Genomic DNA, 18800 nt, shown 5'->3' on the forward strand with positions numbered 1-18800 from the left:
AATCATAATGCTGCTCCATGTTTGTTGAATGTATGAATGTATACATGTGCAACTGTTTGCTAAATTGTGTATCACATTAACTAAAATGATGATAAAAATGTAAAATCTATTAATACTGCTGTTAAAAAAGAAAGGAAACAAGTTGACAGGATTGAAGTTTGTGGTTTGGCATTTGTTGTTTGATGACGCACAACTTCATGTACTGTTCATAGTGTGTTGCAGTATATTTCCCCATTCTATTTCTGTTACTAGGTTAGCATTGCACATCCTGAATTGTTAGTAATATGATGAAGTGAAGTCATTGACCAGTCCAATAGAAACTTGAGAAGAGCAGAATACATTCATTGATGATATTCAACACCAGTTGTCAAATACAATCCACTCGAGTCCAGCTGAAATGAAATATCAGCCATAAATTATTAATTTCCCAAAGTGTTCAAGTGTGAGATGTAATACCAGACTGATGGACGTTGGATATCAAGTAGATGTAAATAAGGATGTGAGGCGGGAAAAGAGTCTGCTGCTAGTGTGTAACAGATGGAGGTTGTGTGTAGTGACCACAGCTGTCCGTGTGTGTGTGTGACCCCACAGTGTCTCCAGAATCAGTCCAGCGACATCAGACTGGTGTCGGAGCGCGTGCTGTGGTGGGTGTTCAAAGAGTCGGCCACACCCCTGATGGAGACCAGTCTCATCAAGCCCGTGCTGAAGAGTCTGCTGGACAACACCAAGGACAAGAACACCAGCGTCAGGGCCCAGAGCGACTACACCATCGTCAACCTGCTGCGGCTGCGTGAGGGAGAGGAGACCATGCAGGTGAGACCACAGACTGTCCCCACTATGGTGTTACAGATGAATGAATGAATGAATGAATGAATGAATTTATTTATTTCGGTATATCAAGCTTATATAACCGAAAGGGTGTAGGTTGAAGCCAAAGCTTATATACCCCTACCCCTTTTACCTTAAAAAATTAAAATAAAATAGAAATATATATATATACGCATTAATACAATAGGATCAGATCACAGACATTTGAAATTAATTAGTACACTTAAATTTCTGATCACAACAAAATAAAGAATTGTACACAGCGCATAACCCAAAATAGTACAAAATCATTGAACTTAATTTTCCATACTGTAACGAGAAATTATGATGTTCTTGTCAAGTTTTTTTAAAGCTGACTAGAGTACAGCATAATTTAATATTTTCAGGACAATTATTCCAGATGTTAACCCCTCTAACAGAAAGACAGTCATTTTTTGCAGTAGTTCGAGTCTTTGGTTTCTCAAATAATAGTGGTCTTCTCAGGTTATAACTGGAATCCTTCATTCTGGATATCTGGAGGAAGAAGTTTATTTTGCTTTGTACATGGTTTGTACAGATGGATATGATGCTCATGAGAGAATGCCTTTCTTTTCTTTTTTTCTAATTTCCACTTTTCTCTCCCTCTGCCTCTCAGAGTTTTACCGCCATTCTGGACACTGCCAGCAACGACCTGCTGGCAGAGTGTCACCGCCGGTCTTTGAAGAAGATCGCCAGCCTGCCAGACTCTAACGAAGAGATAGACGACACCATCCTAACGTGATGAAGCAGGACTGAAATCTGCATCAGAATCAGAAATCAACAGAAGCTTGACTGACATATAAAACAAGCCTCCACTGTATGAGAACCCCAGACACACTCGCCCACGTCGCAGATCATGGGCCGAGGCTGAGCTGTTACGACTGGTTTCCTACATATTCCCCCAGCAAAACTCTTTTTCTTTTTTTCTTTCTCACTTTGCGTAATTGTTTTATAGGCCCTTTAAGCCCAATTTATAACTTTTCTTCTTTTATCTCACAATGTGCAGCTCATCCTGCTGCTGTGAAGTGAATTAGGTAGACAACAAGGCCAAAACGTTTTGGATGTTTCAGTGTTTTGCTACTTATTTTACCAAAATTAGTTCAAGCGTTCAAGAAATCACTGTAATGAAGCCACACCCCAGTCTTTAACTTTTATTTGAACTTTTGTGTGCCAGAGTTGTCCATGGGGGGAAAAGCAGCAAATCATTCTTATGTCAGTGATACGGTTGTAAAAAGGCAATACAAAATAAAAAGATCTTGATTTCATTATGTGGTGTGTTTAATATTTAAATAGGGAAATGGTGAGACTGGAACAGGTATATTGGAGGAGGGGTAATTACGGTAACTCAGTGTCACTATGACACCATCATTGGAAATGAACCTAAATGCCTGAAGTAAAAAAACTTTTTTTTTTTTCCATGTTTAACCATATTTACCATAATTGCAAATCAGATGTGTGTTAATTGAGTAATGGAGTGGAGTTGCCATATTCCAGGGGCTGTAAACTGAATAGTATGTGTGTTTGTAGTGTAATTAATATCGCTACAGGTTCCTATAGAATAAATCTGAAGAAGCCTTGGTTTCATAAAGCTCCTTACACAAGTTGTGAATCAATGGGACGCGGCGGGTCCGGTGCCCTCCGAGCAGCGTGAGTCTGGTGCTCATCAATGGGCTGGGACGACCGGGCTGTAGCAGGAGCTTGCGCAGTGAGGCCGGGTCAGAGTTGGGTGCAGCACCACCAGAGGAGGAAGCGGAGTTTCCGGCTGTTTGCAGCGGAGGGAGAGGATTGCTGACGCCGCGAAACCCCGAGAAAAACGCCGCCGGCTCGGGGGCTGAGGGTTTCTAGCATCTGTAGTGGTCGTTTTCTCTCACACAGGGGGGGCTCTGGGGGCAGGGTGATATCTTACGGGCCCAGGGGGTCGGACAGAGAACCGAGCAGAAGAAGCGGCACAAGGCGGGGGTGAGCCACCAGCTACCGGCATGGCCAGGGACTACGATTACCTCTTCAAGCTGCTCATCATCGGTGACAGCGGTAAGCCGACGCCGGGGATGCGGGACGGGAAGTGGGCCTTGTCGGGTTTTTTTTTCCTCACAGGGAGGTGAAGCTGGAGCAGCAGCTGTGGGTCCGACGTGAACTCGCCTGGCGGGTTAACTACTTGTTATTATTTTATTTTATTTCGTGCATCGACTCTTTTTGAGATATGTACACATCCGCCATGTTTGTGTGGCGGTGACAGGGCGGAGGTTGTGTGTCCGGGCTGGGCATGTCAGGCAGCCGATAGGGCCGGATGTCGCCTCCAGACCATCAGGACTCGGCTCGGAAAAACGTCTCGTCCTGCGCACATATCCACATGAGAGACTTTAGTTTGAGCTGAAACACACGCAGTGAACTATTTAAGTGCTCCCGCTCCTCGTACCCTTTGATTTGGCCTCTTGTTTGTTTCCCACATTAGCTACAGCAGCAGCTAGCTGAAGTTAGGCTAACATCACATCACACAGTGGTTATGCAGCTAGCTGTAACTAACGGCAGAAGCTGAGCCGTCTCTGCACATGATGCTAAACACGTTTATTTTTTCGTTTATTTACTACGCAGTGTTGAGCTAGCTACGTCAGGCTAACTTAGCGGGGTGCATTTTGTTATTTAGCTGGTTAGCTTGACTGTGCTAGCCGCTGTAATGTTACAGTGGAGGAATGCAGCACTGCAGCCTCTGCTTGTGTCTGTGTAGCTGTAGCCGGTCAGTAAAGTGAAGTGAGACTAACACGGTGGTCAGTGTCGCACAGTTTAGTTTAGTTTTTGGTGGAGTTACTTTATTTGTAAATGTACACATATAACACATAGCAAAAGTCATACACTCACATATCAACATATAAAAAGCGCAGAAACATAGCACCAGATATTATCTACAGTCCTTTGCCCTGTTGCACTCCCATTGAAGTGCATCTGTCTGCCAGGCTGCTCAGCTCCACACACCACTGTGCTTAGCTTCTTTCTCATGCTAAAAAAAAAACAAAACACCATTGCAAAACAATGTCTCAGTCCCTGCTGTGTGCATAATGTCAACCTGTTCACACCTGGGGAGAAGAGTTTTACCAGTATCTCCTGTTCAAGTCCAACAGGGGCCCCCCCCCCTTTTTTTTTTAGTGCGACCCCACCCTCGGGAGGAGAACAGCCTCATCCTGCAGGGACCTCTTTGTGGCAGTTGATCTTTGCATTCATTGACAGCCCAGCCCACCCCACCCTGCCCTCCGATCCTGGCACTACCCCCCCCTCATCAGCTGGCTGCACACAGTAGAGGGCAAAGCAGCAACAGCAACAGCAAGCCCTTCACTTTCACTGCCATCCACACACAGAGGCCAGTGTCCCCCCCCCCACCCCCCACCCCGTCCCTCCTCAGCTGCGGCGCGGACATCCAGCTGTCTGCAGGCGCTACGACCGGGGGGGAATCAGTAGGAAAGATGCTGTGACCTCCCGGTGGACTCATCTGCGGCTGCGACATTCCACATCCTGACTCCTCACGCCACAGTAACGCCGACTTTTATCACTCGGCTTGACTTGTTCGACCCCCCCTCCCCACCACCCCACCCCCCCACCCGTCACACACACATGCGCATGACATGTCTCTTCATAGAGAGCGATTTGACACTAGCTCAGTTATGTAACGTGAAATCTTGTCAAGCGCTTCATTGTACACATCAGATCAGGAGCATCCTGACGGCACATGTTCCAGTCGGAGCAGGTTGGAAGGGAGAGAGGTATCCTTACAGGTTTAGTCTCAGACAAACTGGTTGTTTCATTATTCGCAAGTGCTTTTGGCAGGACGAGCAGGAAGACGTATGAAAGCTTCACCGGGACAAAAAAGACGATCTCTCTCCTGCTTTGAAGCTTTGCTTATTGTTTGTTTAAACAAAACTCTGCAGCGTGGAGACCGCAGGAACCTGAGAGCTTTTTATGTTGGGACCAATCAAACACCAGATGACAATAACACAATAGGTAGGGCTGCAGAGACCGAGTCCCACCCTGCAGGCTGGGGGGCAGTCGCCTCTTCACTTCCAGTTGTTACCTGACAACTGATCTGTTAAAGCTCAGCACAGATCCCTCTCCTCTATCTCTTTCCACCCCCACACCCACGTCCCCCGCCCTCTCCCTCTGATCTTCCCTCTCCTTGTGTCACCTGTTATTTCTTCCCAAAGACAATTTATCACGCAGGATCATTTTTAGATTTCTTGTTCGTCGTTTTGCTTCTCTTGGCTCTGACACGGGACCGTCCAGTTGCTTTTTAGTGCAGGCATCATAAAGATGCTTTTTCCATCAGGGGTGTCAAATGTATGGCCCCTTGGCCAAAACCAGTGTGAACATTACATAGAAAACAGAAGAGACATAATATTGTTGAAATTGCACACTCAAGAGATTCCAGGTTGTTCATAATAGAAGGATAGTTCATTAACTGTAAACATCTTGATAATGATCTTTGCACTAAAACAAAGGGAAAAGTTTTGGGTTGTCCTTATTTATAGGTTATTATGCTGTTATTCTCCTGGTCCGGCCCACTTGACACCAGATTGCGCTGTATGTGTCCCCCTGAACTGAAATGAATTGGACACCTCTGCTGTACATAACCAGGGCTCCACACTGCCCCTAAATGGGGGCATTTTGCCCCTAAAATCTGAGACGGTGCAAGTAAACTTTTCATCTACTTGCGCATGTGCAACCAATGAAATTGCTACTTTTCTTTTAACACTGGCAGCAATGTCAGGCCAATGTTTGAGGATCATGAAGGTGAATAATTGGAGAAATGTGAATATTTGCTTTACATGTCAATTTGCGCCCCTAAATTTTCTACCTGCGCTCCTAGAATTTTAAGTTAGGGGTCAGTGTGCTCATAGTAAAAAACAAAAGTTAGTCTGAACATAAAGGTGCAGTCTCTGTTTACTTTAATTCCCTCACACAGAAACAAAACGTTGCCCAATGCTGCAAAGCACTAAATGTGTAGGCACACAGGGATTACAGCAGATGTTGGCGTTGACGTCTTGTTTTTGGTTTGCATTGATCATGTGATGTTGAAGAAAACTCTTATCAAGCCTCAGGTGGTTGTAGTATTTCGGTTGAGCGCTGAAATCAGATACTGACGTTACTTTTTTTCTCTCTCTCTGCTGTACAACCTGTTGTCGTCTAAACCTCATCCTGTGCTTGTGTTTCCTCCTCAGGAGTGGGGAAGAGCAGTCTCCTCCTGCGATTTGCAGACAACACATTTTCAGGTCTGTGGTTTTGCTTCTGCATTAATTTCAGACTTTGTTTTTATACGGTTGTAGGTCATCATCAACTTGATTCTCTGTCTGTCTGTGTGTGTGTGTTTGCAGGTAGCTATATCACCACGATCGGGGTGGACTTCAAGATCCGAACGGTGGAGATCAACGGGGAGAAGGTGAAGCTACAGATCTGGGATACGGCGGGGCAGGAGCGCTTCCGCACCATCACCTCCACGTAAGTCGACGACTCAGACGCAGACGTCTGTGCACCCCCCCCCTTTCATTTCGACTGTTGAATCTGAAACCAAGACAAGGTTTTTTCTCTGTGGTCCTCAGATCAGGTATGATTTGAGGAAGCAGTTTGCAGACTTTTAGAATCAGCGGGTGTCGTTCTGTGAAACGGGGTGGAATTCCCCACGGATCCTAATTACAAATGTGAGAGAGAGAGAGAGGGAGAGGGAGGCTCCTGGTCAGAGTGATGATGATGATGAAGAGCGTTGTGTCTTGTGTTGTGAGTCCATGTGTGGCTCTTCTTCACAGAGGTAAACCCCTGGTGTTATTTTAAAAGTATATACCAGTCAGTGATTCACCTAAATAGACTATAACCTTAAAGCGCCAGCTGTCTGTGTAGCTCGTGTGTCTGTGCTGCACTGCCAGAAAACATTAATAGCTCATCAGGTTTGCTGGCGGCAGAGGTAGAGCCGGTATCAGGACGTGGATCCTCGCTCGGAGGTTAGACGTGTTTGTTTTGGCGTCTGCGGGCGAGCTGTCGGCGGTGGTGATGGTGGTGACAAAAAGTGAAACAACGGCGTCGTCTCTCAGACTTGTTGGATCTTCTTCTCACGCTGGCATCAACCCCACGGTTTTATTCCTGTTTCATGTTGCAACACAACACCAGGGATTCACACTCATCACAACACAGATGTCAAGACAAGTGGTCAACACCTGACACATGAGCTTAAATCCACCGCCACGTGACGCAGCTGAGTCATTATGATCATGACGCTCACCTCGACTGGAGTGGAAACTTTTCTTGTGTCGTGTGTGTCTTTCAAAACACGCTGCATCGTTCGTTCTAATGAAGACAAGTGGATTACGTCACATTTGTAGAAGGTTTTCGATCGGAAGAGGAAACAGATTTCAGCCTGCAGGTGGCTGCTGTTAGATGTCTGGCCAAGATAAAGCCATGAGTGAGTGACGAGGTGGTTCTTATAGGGGAGCATCAGTGTTCACTCTGTCTATAACTTGCATCTTTTCCATGTTGTGCTCACAATCCCACACTTAATGACAATAGTTGCAATAATCATCTGCACCTCAAATGATTGTGATTAACATTTTTAATCTGATCATTTTATGACACTTTTATGGTTTAAGCCTGAACATAGTTTAATTATACACATACAGTTATGAAGAAGATGAGCCATTTCTTGGCTTTGCAACTAAATCCATGATGCAGATTCAGATTCAGATTCAGATTCAGAACTACTTTATTGATCCCCAGAGGGAAATCTTTCTTTGTTACAAACTCCTGAATAGTAGGAGAGACCAACACAAAGTGAGATATACATAGATAATAAAATATTATTACTAAAAGAATAGCAGAATAAAATAAGATAAAATAGGATAAGAATAAATAATAATAATGATAATACTTGGTGTTAAGTACTCATGTCAGTAGATGCTCATTGAAATGCAGTTGTCTAATATTAGAAATAAAGAGACGGGTGTCATTAAAAGAGGATCTCAAACGGTGATGAAACATGACTTTACTGTTAGTTTGATCCAGCTGTTTTCATCCAGATGAATGGAAACCGTTTGAACCATTATGCAAAATAACTGCGATCAGGCAGTTATGTAATAAGTGTGACAGGCTGAGCTGAGAGTGAATCAGAACTCGTCCACAGCGCTAAGTGGAGAGATGCTGAGGCTGATTTGAGCGATCATGCGTTTGTCGCTACAGGCAACCACGCTTGCATCACACATCATCATTTAATCCATTCTTCTTACTATGAAAATATTGACGTTTAGCAGCTTTAACACACGACTACTACGCCCCGGCAACCGAACGCTGATGATGGACGCAGCAGATAGAGCGTCAACCAGGCAGAAGCATCCAAAACATTCCCAGTAAACAAGAGCGAGTGGCGCTAGTGGTGTCGCGTCATGGTTTAGTCTGTTTAGCGTGAGAAGCCAGATTGTTGAGGCGGGGGTCGGTCCTGTCCGTCCCTCCCCGTGTCTTGACAATCAATTACTTGGACGTTGGTGCGTCTTGCGCCACCGCCGGCTGTCAAAACCAATCGGGTCTCTCCACCAGCCGTAATGTGGACCGTTGCAGTTTTACAAGGACTGAGTCGACATAACGGAGCAGAATTGACACTGTGTAATAAATAAGAGCGAGGCAGTGAAGAGCCGTCACTCTGCCGTTCTGAGGAGGCAGCGTCTGTCTGAGCAACACAAACAGAACCAGCGCCGATGTGTCATCCTCTCTAACTCAGCCCCTCTGACTGTGACTGGGGCCAGGCTGCAGCTCGCACATGATGAAACCGTCACCGTCCCGGCCTCGGGGGTTGTTTGTTTTTTTTGTGTGTGTGTCATGAACAAGACCAGGAGACACGTTTTGCATGTTTTTATGACAGACCATGCTCCTGAATGCTCGCTCGGGATCCTCCGCAGTGCTGCCGACGCTCCGGCCCCCGAGGAGCGGGACCGGCCTAGTTTGGAAGCCAGTTGTTGGGTAGGAATCCCTCCACCGAGCGAGCAGGCAGCGGCCTATTTAGGCTGATTGTTCACTTTGCTGAAGTAGAGTGGCGTGGTGCCTCATTAGGGAACTAAATGGATTTCAGTGTGGGGATGGATCCTAGGCAGAGACCTGCTCCATCCACTGGGCCGTCATTTCAGCAGATTCATGCTTTTATTCTTCTTTCTTTTTTTCTCAATTTTTTTTTATTGGAGACCAGCATTTCACAAGTATCAATATAAGATACAAAGTTATTCCACAGCTTCCCCCCTCCACTTTTTTTAATTTTTATATGGTGCATGAGAACAGAGAACTAGAGAAAGAAAAGAAAAATCCCCCACTAAAGAGTTCAGTCAAAAATAAATACAAAAAGAATGAATGAATAGGTGAATATGTACATAAATAAAAAGAAGAGGAAAAGAAATAAAATAAAATACGATATAAAGGGAGTTGAAAGGAAAATAAATTAATAATGATAATAGATAAATAAATAAATAAAGGATGCTCAGTGTGCACACTAAAAATAGATAAAATGAAAAATTGAATGCATCAAATCAATTCCGCTTGGGTCCAGAGACGTCAGGGTCTTTACATATGTGATGAGATGCTTTTATTCTGATGGGACTTTGTCATTTCATTTAAAAACTGCTTTTGAAATGTGGCATCTTGTCTGGTCTGGACAGCAGCCTGATCCTGATCCTGATCCTGATCCTCTCTTCACTTCCAAGTGTTTACTAACTAAGTATAACATGTTTTTGGGATTTAAGAAAGACAAATAATGCTGTTTTTATTTAGTGCTCCATATGTGTTGAAGTGGGGCAGCTGTTGTGTTGAGTCATGTCTGCTTTATTAACTCTTTATGAGCCTGTTTGTGCAGATTTTACTGGAGAAAAGGTGTCTGCAAGCTGAGGCCCACACACACTCCTGCTGTGTGTGTTTATGGCTCTCTATTCATGTGCACTGAGCACACACACACACACACACACACACATCCACCCCTGCTGTCTGGTGGCCCATTACTGCTGGACATTTGGGACAACACCATATCCCCACACTGTCACGCCAGGCAGCGACACTGACACACACACACACACACACACACACACACAGTAGACAAAAGGCTCTTTGTGTTTGTTGGGTGCAGTGCAGTTTCTCTGGTGATGCTCTGTCTCTTTCTGGAGCCTGGCAACTTTTTTTGAAGCTTGTTGCAGGTTTACAGTCGAACTGTGTGACAGATGAAGTGTCGGCTCTGTGGACTTCCCACACACACACACACACACTGGTCTCAGGCTACACAGTGAGTCCTGGTTGTCTCATTCAGGGGGTCTGGACCATTAGATGTTGTGTCACTGACAGATGAACAGCCATCTTACTGTGTCATCTCTTCAGTTTGTGGTAACCGTGGTAAAGCTGAGCCTCATTGTGTCTCCCTGTCTCCCCCTGCTGGACGTCTTCATCCGTCACCTCACTGGTTCCCAGCGTCTCCATCAGCTCACACGTCGGGGATTCGTAATTCTGGTTCCTGAACCTAACTTTGTTCAGACCGGGAAAAGAACAGGTCCAGAACCTGAGAAGTCGGTCGGAAAGGAACCAAGAAATAGTTTGTTCTTCCCTGTGAACCGTGATGTCATCAGTGGGTGACTGGGCGTGTCTTATTCTAGGCTGTGAAGAGGAGCAGGAAGGAGGAGAAGGCAGTGGCTACAACCTGGAGAAAGATTTTCAGTGGTCTGCTAAAGAAACAAAATGTTTGGTGTTGATTCGGGCGTCGAATTTCTAGAAAAGCTCGAAGGCAAAACAAAAACAAACAAGTTGTATGAATTTGCCTTTGGGGCTTGATAAAGTAAAGTCATTCTTATCTTTGAAATTAGGGAAGAGATGGCAGAACACCAGACCATAATTACTAAACTTCAAAACACTGAAGAAGGATTACAGAGACAGCAAAAAAGGAAAAAAATTGCAAATTTTTGTAACATATACATTTGGTTTCTCGTAAATTGGTGTGAAATCAGACAGGTTCACCAGGAAGCACCAAGAGTTTGAGTCTGTCTGTCTGTCCGTCTGTCTGTCCGTCCGTCCCCTTCATCCAGACCACATGTCCTCCTCCTTATCAACTGATGATATAAATATGGATGTGATAGTGGATAATACAACAAATGTCTTCATTTATTATTAATGATGAAGTGGTGAGAGCTGGACTGTTGAACTGTGTTTACATTACTGGAAGCTTTCATCCTGTTGTAAATAACTTGTCTGTGTCGCTACTGAACCAAACCTGTAGCAGTCACTACACAGTACACACACTACACTACCGCTGTTGCTTCCTCTTTGGTTTTCAGTTTTTATATTTTTATTCTACTTGCCTTTTATTATTTATATTACCAATGATTGATTTGCACAATATTGCACTTTATCCAATGACTTGATACACTGGTCAGTGTATGTCCATTGTTGTGTTGCTGTCAGTCCTGTGGTTTTAATGTATGTACCTAGTTTTTATTCTATGTACCAATGCACCACGCACTTCACGCCCAAATCAAATTTTCCTGCATGGGACAATTAAGTAAATCTAATCTAATCTAATCTAATTTCATCCATGGCCTTTAGTTAACCATCCATCATCTGGCCATGACTCAGCTTTTCATGTATCTCTTACTTTCCCTATAGATTCCCTTATTTGCATTCATTCATTTGAACCATTTCTACTGTTATTCTTAACAGTGGTTAAGGTTTACTTTACCTTTATCCAAAACTAACAGTTCAGTTAGTTGTAATTGTCGTAGTTGAAGCTATTGCAGGTGATAATCTGTTCCATGTAGCTTGTGCATCCTGTCCAGTACTAACAACAACCTCAGCCTTATATTCCTGAGTTGTCATGGTTCTCTGCTGCTTTTCATCCTCTAGTAGTAACAGCTTGTGTTGTGAGAGTCCAGTTCTTGTAGCTGAGCTGAGACAACGTGAGGGTGAATTTCAAACTGTGATGTCTGAGAGTCATTGATCTACTCGGTGTCTAACCCTGACTGTGTGTCTCCCCCTGTGTGCAGATACTACAGAGGAACACACGGGGTCATAGTGGTATACGACGTCACGAGTGCCGAGTCCTTCGTCAACGTCAAACGATGGTTACATGAAATCAACCAGAACTGTGACGACGTGTGCCGAATATTAGGTGAGTGAGAAGAATCCAGGCTTCACGCTTCAGGTTTTTTTCCCTCACAGACAATAATAAATATTTGCTGCTCCTCAGTGGGAAACAAGAACGACGACCCCAACTCCAAGGTGGTCGAGACGACTGACGCGCAGAAGTTTGCTGAGCAGATGGGAATCAACCTGTTTGAGACGAGTGCAAAGGAGAACATCAACGTTGAAGAGGTAACTGTTGTCTCAGGCCTCCGGCTGTTTACAGACTGACGTGTTTGTGTGTGTGTGTGTGTGTGTGTGTACTTTGTGTGATGTACCTGCTCAGCTGACACCTCGAATCATAAAGTGTGTGAGTTCTCAGTAACACTCACCTCAGTTTCCTGAATGTGAACTGAGTTGAGATAAGAGAGAAGTAGGGCCTGACCAATATGGATTTTTGGGGGCTGATGTCGATATTATCATAAAGTTTTTATATTTTTCAAAAAAGTAGATAAATAAAACAAATAGCTGTTTTTGATCCCTGAGATATAGTTCAGACACTTGTTACAAAGATATAAACTGAAGGTAGAACATTTCACTATTTTCAAATATTTTTATTGTCAAAAGTTTTATTCTAATATTCATTTTAACGTTAAAGAAACCCAGTGGGTGCGCTGCTGTACATACATAAGGTTAGCGTTAAACGGCAAAGTGACATTAGTATCAATCAGACTTGCACAACGGTTTTTGCAGAGCAGTAAAGGATGGGGCGATAACTTGAACTGTTTCGTTAATCATTTACTTGAGCACTACGCCCACCTACTGGATAGATAATAACACAAGGACATAATTTCCATGTAAAAGCAATTCATATTCCCTGCACTTTATTGGAGAAAATAAGTGTTAACATAATATTGAATTATTGGTAACACTTTATAATAAGTCCACACTACTAAGCATTAGTTAAGCATTAATTAATACTGAATTCTCCATTTATAATGCATGAATACTCGTTAGTATGTAGTTTATAAACACAGTTAAAATGTTTTACTCATCATTGATAAGCACTAACTGTGTTTATAAACTACATACTAACGAGTATTCATGTGTGATTAATTCAGTTTTTAATACTTAATAGTGTTTACTTATTATAAAGTGTTACCCGATTATTCTTAAAGGGTGATAACCAGCTGATTAACCGGCCGGGCCCTAGAGATGAAACATACTTTATTCATCCCAGGCTGGGAAAGCATTGTGCTACAGCAGCAGGTGTTCACATTAGTGCAAATAGATTTAGAGAAATAAGGAAGAATGAAATAGAAACAATTTGAATAAAAAATATTGTATATCCGCAATGTAAATAGTATGTGCAAATGAATTTTTAAAAAAGTACAGTGAATAAGAATAATATTTACAAATGTTACATGTTATTAGCCAACAAAAAAACTATAATATCTAAAATACTGTATCCCAAACAATAAAAAAACAATGGTGCAAGAACACTGTACAAGCCATTTAGGGTGCAACCAACAATTATTGTTGTCGTCAGATGGTCTGAACATTAATTTCTCAGTTAATTGATAAATCATCTGGTCATTATAAACTGTCTGGTTCAGAATTCTCTAAATCCCAACAACAGCTGCGTCCAGCTGTGCTGATCCAGCCGGCTGCTGCCTTCAGCTTCATGTTGAATGTGCAGATGTGAGAACGTTAGAAGCTGCTCACCTAGCAGCAGAAGTCAAATGTGTCCATGGTGATGAGTGATGTGCTGTGGAAACACCTGGATGTGGATGATACGACAAACAGTTGGTTTCTCAGTATCGGATCAGTCTCTTTCTATGAAGTAAAAATAAAAGGCGCTGGTTGATGCTGCTCCTCCCTAACGCCACCGTTTGATGTGGCTCATCTCATCTGACTGACTTGATTTGCAGCTCTCACCACATCTTGTTTTTTTGTCTTTTTTTTGTCCGTCTCTTGGCAGATGTTCAACTGCATCACAGAGTTAGTGCTAAGAGCCAAAAAGGAGGTGCTGGCCAAGCAGCAGCAGCAGCAACAGAACGACGTGGTCAAACTCACCCGGAACAGTAAACGAAAGAAAAAGTGCTGCTAGCAAACTCCAAGCTCTCCGCACGAGGCCAGGCGGCGTCTCCTCTCACACACACACACACACACACACACACACACACACACACACACACACACACACACAATGGGACTCAGAGCATCTAAATTAAAGAGCAGATAAAGATTTAATAAATATACAGTGAAAGATAAAAAAAATAAAAAATAAATGAAAAAAAAATGTCCCCTTTGGACAAACTAATCATGAAGACTTTAAAAAAAATGTACAGATTTTATCAGACGTCAGATCAAGTTTTATTTGGAATTCAGCAGACGGCACCACTGACCTGAGGTCCTGCTTTCTTAAAGGATCTGCGAGCTGACAACTGACTGCCATAAATCTCCGATTTCTATCCACGTAATCCCCGTATCCATCAGTATCTCATCTCTCCTTCTCATTCCACTGCACACGGGACATTCAGAGTCGAGTCGGACTCTCGCCTGAGGAGAAGGAGGATCCACCTTTCTTCTTTTTCTTTTTTTTTTGTTGTTTTTTCTTTTTTTTTGGATCTTATTGTTTCTGTCTAGTTTTTATTTTTTGCGGGAGGCATGGGATTGGATGGGGTGGGATTGGGGTGGGGTGGGGTGGGATTGGGGGGGGCTGTCCGGGTCAGGAGGTGGTCTTTGGGACGGCGGAGGTCTCGACACCTCTCTGACACCTGTGTTTCCACGGCTACAACGCCAACAGATCATGAACTGCTAGATTTTGTTTTTATTTGACTTGATGGGGAAAAAAATCACACAGATGATGATGATGATGATGATGATGAAGATGATGTTGATGTTGATTGGTAGACGACCTTTAGCGACTAATCCGATGGACAGAACTGGTGACTTCTCATGTTTTTTTTTTTCTTTGTCTATGTTTTGCCAAGCCCCCCTCCCCCCTCCCCCCTCTAACCTCCAGTAGTGCTGAGCCAACGGTAACTCCTTTTATTTTCTTTCTTTATTTTTGTCTTTTTTTGTTTTGTTTTGCGGCGGCGCAGCAGTTGAACCACTCCTGCAGCTGTCAGAGGTTTCCACTCTGACGGCCCAGGTCACTGCAGTCTTACGATGCTTTTAAACTGTTCTTCCACTATTATTATTACCATTTTTTTTAAAGATACTGCCAATGTAATGAGCTCAGTGGCGCCTCTCATTGGACTGTTGCCATAGTAGTCACCCCCGGGGGTGAATGAGGGTCCCTCCCTCCACCCAGCAGCCACATATCAGCCCCTCCCACAGCGACACCCCCCCCCCCCGCTCTGGCTCTGGACCCTGGACCCCGGACCTCGCAGCACGCTTCTCCGCCCCTGGGTTTGCCATCATGTAACACTCGGTTTAAAGGGGCAATGCCTGACTGGGGGAGGGTGTTACTGTACTTCCTCAGCCTGCAGGTAGAATCTGAACAGTTGACTGATGTTAAAGTCTGATGTCATGTTTTGTTTTTTGTTTTTTTTCCTGCTTTTCTCCATCACACACAACCCCCCCACCACACCCCCCTACTACCTGTTCAACTGAAGTGTTACCGGACAGTGTTTTTGGCATCAGTGATCAGAGTGTAGCAGAAAGTGGGACTGTTAACGGAAGAAGAACAAACGGGGGATGAACTGCAGCGCTGGACCTCGGCCCGTTCAGCACCGCTAGGGTTTGTCGCAGAGGCGAAGCATCCACACAGTGTCCAGTACTGACATGTTTTATTTTTTTCTTTCTTTCTTTCTTTGTTTTGAATTGGGAGAGTAATAAACGGAGAGCGAGCCGTAGGTTATCTGTCTGAAATGTTCAGCTTTCATCCTCTGGGCAGACTCTGGCAGGCCGTTTGGGATCCTGATAAACGTCGGAGAGGTCGCTGTGACCTCCAGGGCCTAGAGATGGTATCAAATCTCACACTTTATGATTTCTATTCATCAATGTGTATGTATATATAAATATATTTGTGTGTTTATATTCAATATAGAACATACACACTTAATTAGCACACACCAAACTGTGCATGTGTTCGACATGCCCCCGTGTGCTATGGTTGAAACACACTTCGTCAGCTGTGGTTTGCTGTACACTGGAGAAAAAGAGATGTACTATTCATTTTTCCCTACATAAATTTAATCAGTAATAAACATTTTAAAAAGAATAAATATTTGACACATAATGACTCTCATTTGTCAGTGATTTTGAGGCTTAACTTCAGTTTTGAACCTGTGTTTTTATTTTATTTTATTTTCATTTTTTTCTGTGAATAAAATTTTCTGGAAGTGTGCACTGGTCTTTGAGAGCCTCTTATGAACTGGAAATAAAGTATTAAATGTAGCTCCCTGTAGGTTATGAATCATCCTGGAAGTTTAGATTCTCCACAGCAGCAATAAGACAAAGTTATGATGTCAGTTTTTCATCCTTGGTTCTGAATCACCGACAGGCAGGAGAGCTAATAGCAGCATCAGGAAGTAGATGTCCTGCAGGGTGGAGGGATGGAAACAGGGCAGCAGCTGTGGATCTGACACCATCAGTAACACAGTGTCATCTGATCTGTCTGACTGCTTCTCACACCAAAACCACACATAAGGACCAAAATATACTTTATATTAAATCAAATATCCCACATTCACCCAATGTGAAGTCAAGAGCTTAAATCTCAGACTGTGGAGCACGAACACATAAAAATATACAGTGATATATTTAGTTGAAGGGAATAACGGCGTTATAAATAAACGACCTTACTAACGGCGCAACTTTTTTCAGTGAGGAGTAAAAGTTACTGTTTCCCCCGTTACTGACAATAAGATGCGCCGTTCAAGAAGTCCCGTCACAAAATAATACACCCGTAAAGTATAGTTATACATTTGGGTAACACTTTAAAACTACACACTATTAAGCATTAGTTAAGCATTAATAAATTACTGAATTCTTAATTTAAACGCATGAATATTAGTAGGCCTATGTCGTTTATAAATACAGTTAGTGCTTATCAATGATGAGTAAAACATTTTTACTGTGTTTATAAACTATAAGTAGCCTATTCATGTGTTATAATTGATGAGTTCAGTAATTAATACTCAACTAATGCTTAATATTGTGTACTTCTTATTTGTTTTATTCCATCAACTAGTCGGAGAAGGACGTTTATCTGGAACTAACCAGGCACAGGAGGAATACTGAGTGAGTTGGTTAGTTCCAGATAAACGGGAGGTTAGGGGTTAGGGGGGCGAGTCCAAGTAATCTGACATAATTGAGCATTTATATATATATATAATATATATATATATGTGTGTGTGCAATAGTTACATTTTCTGGTAATTAATTACTTTTATAATGTAGTAACTCAGTTACTTTTGGGTAGAAGTAATGAGTAACTATAACTAATTTATTTTTTACAGTAAAGTAATGTGCCCAATACTGAGGACTATGACATTATTTACTGGGAGCACTGAGCAGAGTCCTCATTAGCATCATTAGCTCCACCTGCAGTAACATCATGTGTAGGAAGATAAGAACAACAGAGAAACAGTAGAAAGAAACATTAGCTTTGTGTTTTCTCAGTCTACCTGCACTCAGCTCCTTCTGAGAACTGCCTGAAGTGAAGTCGTCATTTTGCACTGAGATCCGAGCTGAAGGTCTGAAGGAACAATTCAACAGACAGCGACTGTAATTCGTTTACCTCCTGTGCCCGAGCTACACAGCTCTGGATGAGTCCATATTACCTGGAGAGACCACCACACTTATTGCTCCGGCCACTCCCCTGACACAGTCATTACAGTGATCAGCCACATGGCTGTGGTTACTGTTGTGGCTGGTCAGTGTCTGTTTACTGTAAGAGTTCATTCTGAACCATTAGTCATTTGATTTGAAACTTAATTTGTACTTTCAAGTACAAGACTTCTTGTTCTGACAAAAAATAAATAAATAAAAAATACACTGATCAGTCACAACATTACATCCAATTACCTGGTTGATGGGTGTAGCTCTGGATGGATGGATGGATGGATGGATGGATGGATGGATAGATAGATAGATAGATAGATAGATAGATAGATAGATAGATAGATAGATAGATAGATAGATAGATAGATAGATAGATACTGTAGATAGATAGATAGATAGATAGATAGATAGATAGATAGATAGATAGATAGATAGATAGATAGATAGATAGATAGATAGATAGATAGATAGATACTGTAGATAGATAGATAGATAGATAGATAGATAGATAGATAGATAGATAGATAGATAGATAGATAGATAGATACTGTAGATAGATAGATAGATAGATAGATAGATAGATAGATAGATAGATAGATAGATACTGTAGATAGATAGATAGATAGATAGATAGATAGATAGATAGATAGATAGATAGATAGATAGATAGATAGATAGATAGATAGATAGATAGATAGATAGATAGATAGATAGATAGATAGATGTTGTGTCCTGTGTTTCTGGGCCAACTCAAGCGAGACAAGCAGATTGTAAAGTATTTATTTGTACAAAAAAATCCCCCCCACCCCACCCCACCCCCACCAAAATGCTAAGAAAATTGCATGGTAAATATTTTGAATAGTTTGAAGCATTCTGTAACTTAAACAGTGCCGGTAGTCAGCGGTTGAATGGAAGCACTCACATGGAGCACAATGAGCCCACCCAAAACACTGAATCCAAAACAACATCTGACTGACACACGCACACACACACACACTTATACACACACAAACGGTGGCATGTCTGTCTGTCTGTCTGTCTCACACACACACACTCTT

General features: G+C 42.7%; 2 protein-coding genes across 2 annotated transcripts in view; both read left to right on the forward strand.

Moving 5' to 3' along the window:
- The window catches only part of gcn1 (GCN1 activator of EIF2AK4), a 32238-nt gene extending 30127 nt beyond the window's left edge, over positions 1 to 2111 (forward strand). Inside the window, exons 55-56 of the mRNA XM_085787675.1 lie at positions 592 to 813; positions 1463 to 2111. Of these exons, the coding sequence (XP_085643801.1) occupies positions 592 to 813; positions 1463 to 1588 (348 nt within the window). The 3' untranslated portion in view covers positions 1589 to 2111. The remainder of the gene's footprint in view (positions 1 to 591; positions 814 to 1462) is intronic.
- Positions 2112 to 2564: 453 nt separating this feature from the next.
- Positions 2565 to 14233, forward strand: rab35b (RAB35, member RAS oncogene family b). The gene is made up of 7 exons (XM_085787681.1): positions 2565 to 2877; positions 6051 to 6101; positions 6204 to 6327; positions 11871 to 11995; positions 12074 to 12198; positions 13928 to 14092; positions 14125 to 14233. Exons 1-6 carry the CDS (start codon positions 2826 to 2828, stop codon positions 14054 to 14056), a joined length of 606 nt encoding a protein of 201 aa, XP_085643807.1. The 5' UTR covers positions 2565 to 2825; the 3' UTR covers positions 14057 to 14092; positions 14125 to 14233.
- Positions 14234 to 18800: the final 4567 nt, after the last annotated feature.

This window comes from Trachurus japonicus, chromosome 9, assembly GCF_045865225.1.
Source record: "Trachurus japonicus isolate A0001 chromosome 9, Traja_1.0".
NCBI lineage: Eukaryota > Metazoa > Chordata > Actinopteri > Carangiformes > Carangidae > Trachurus > Trachurus japonicus.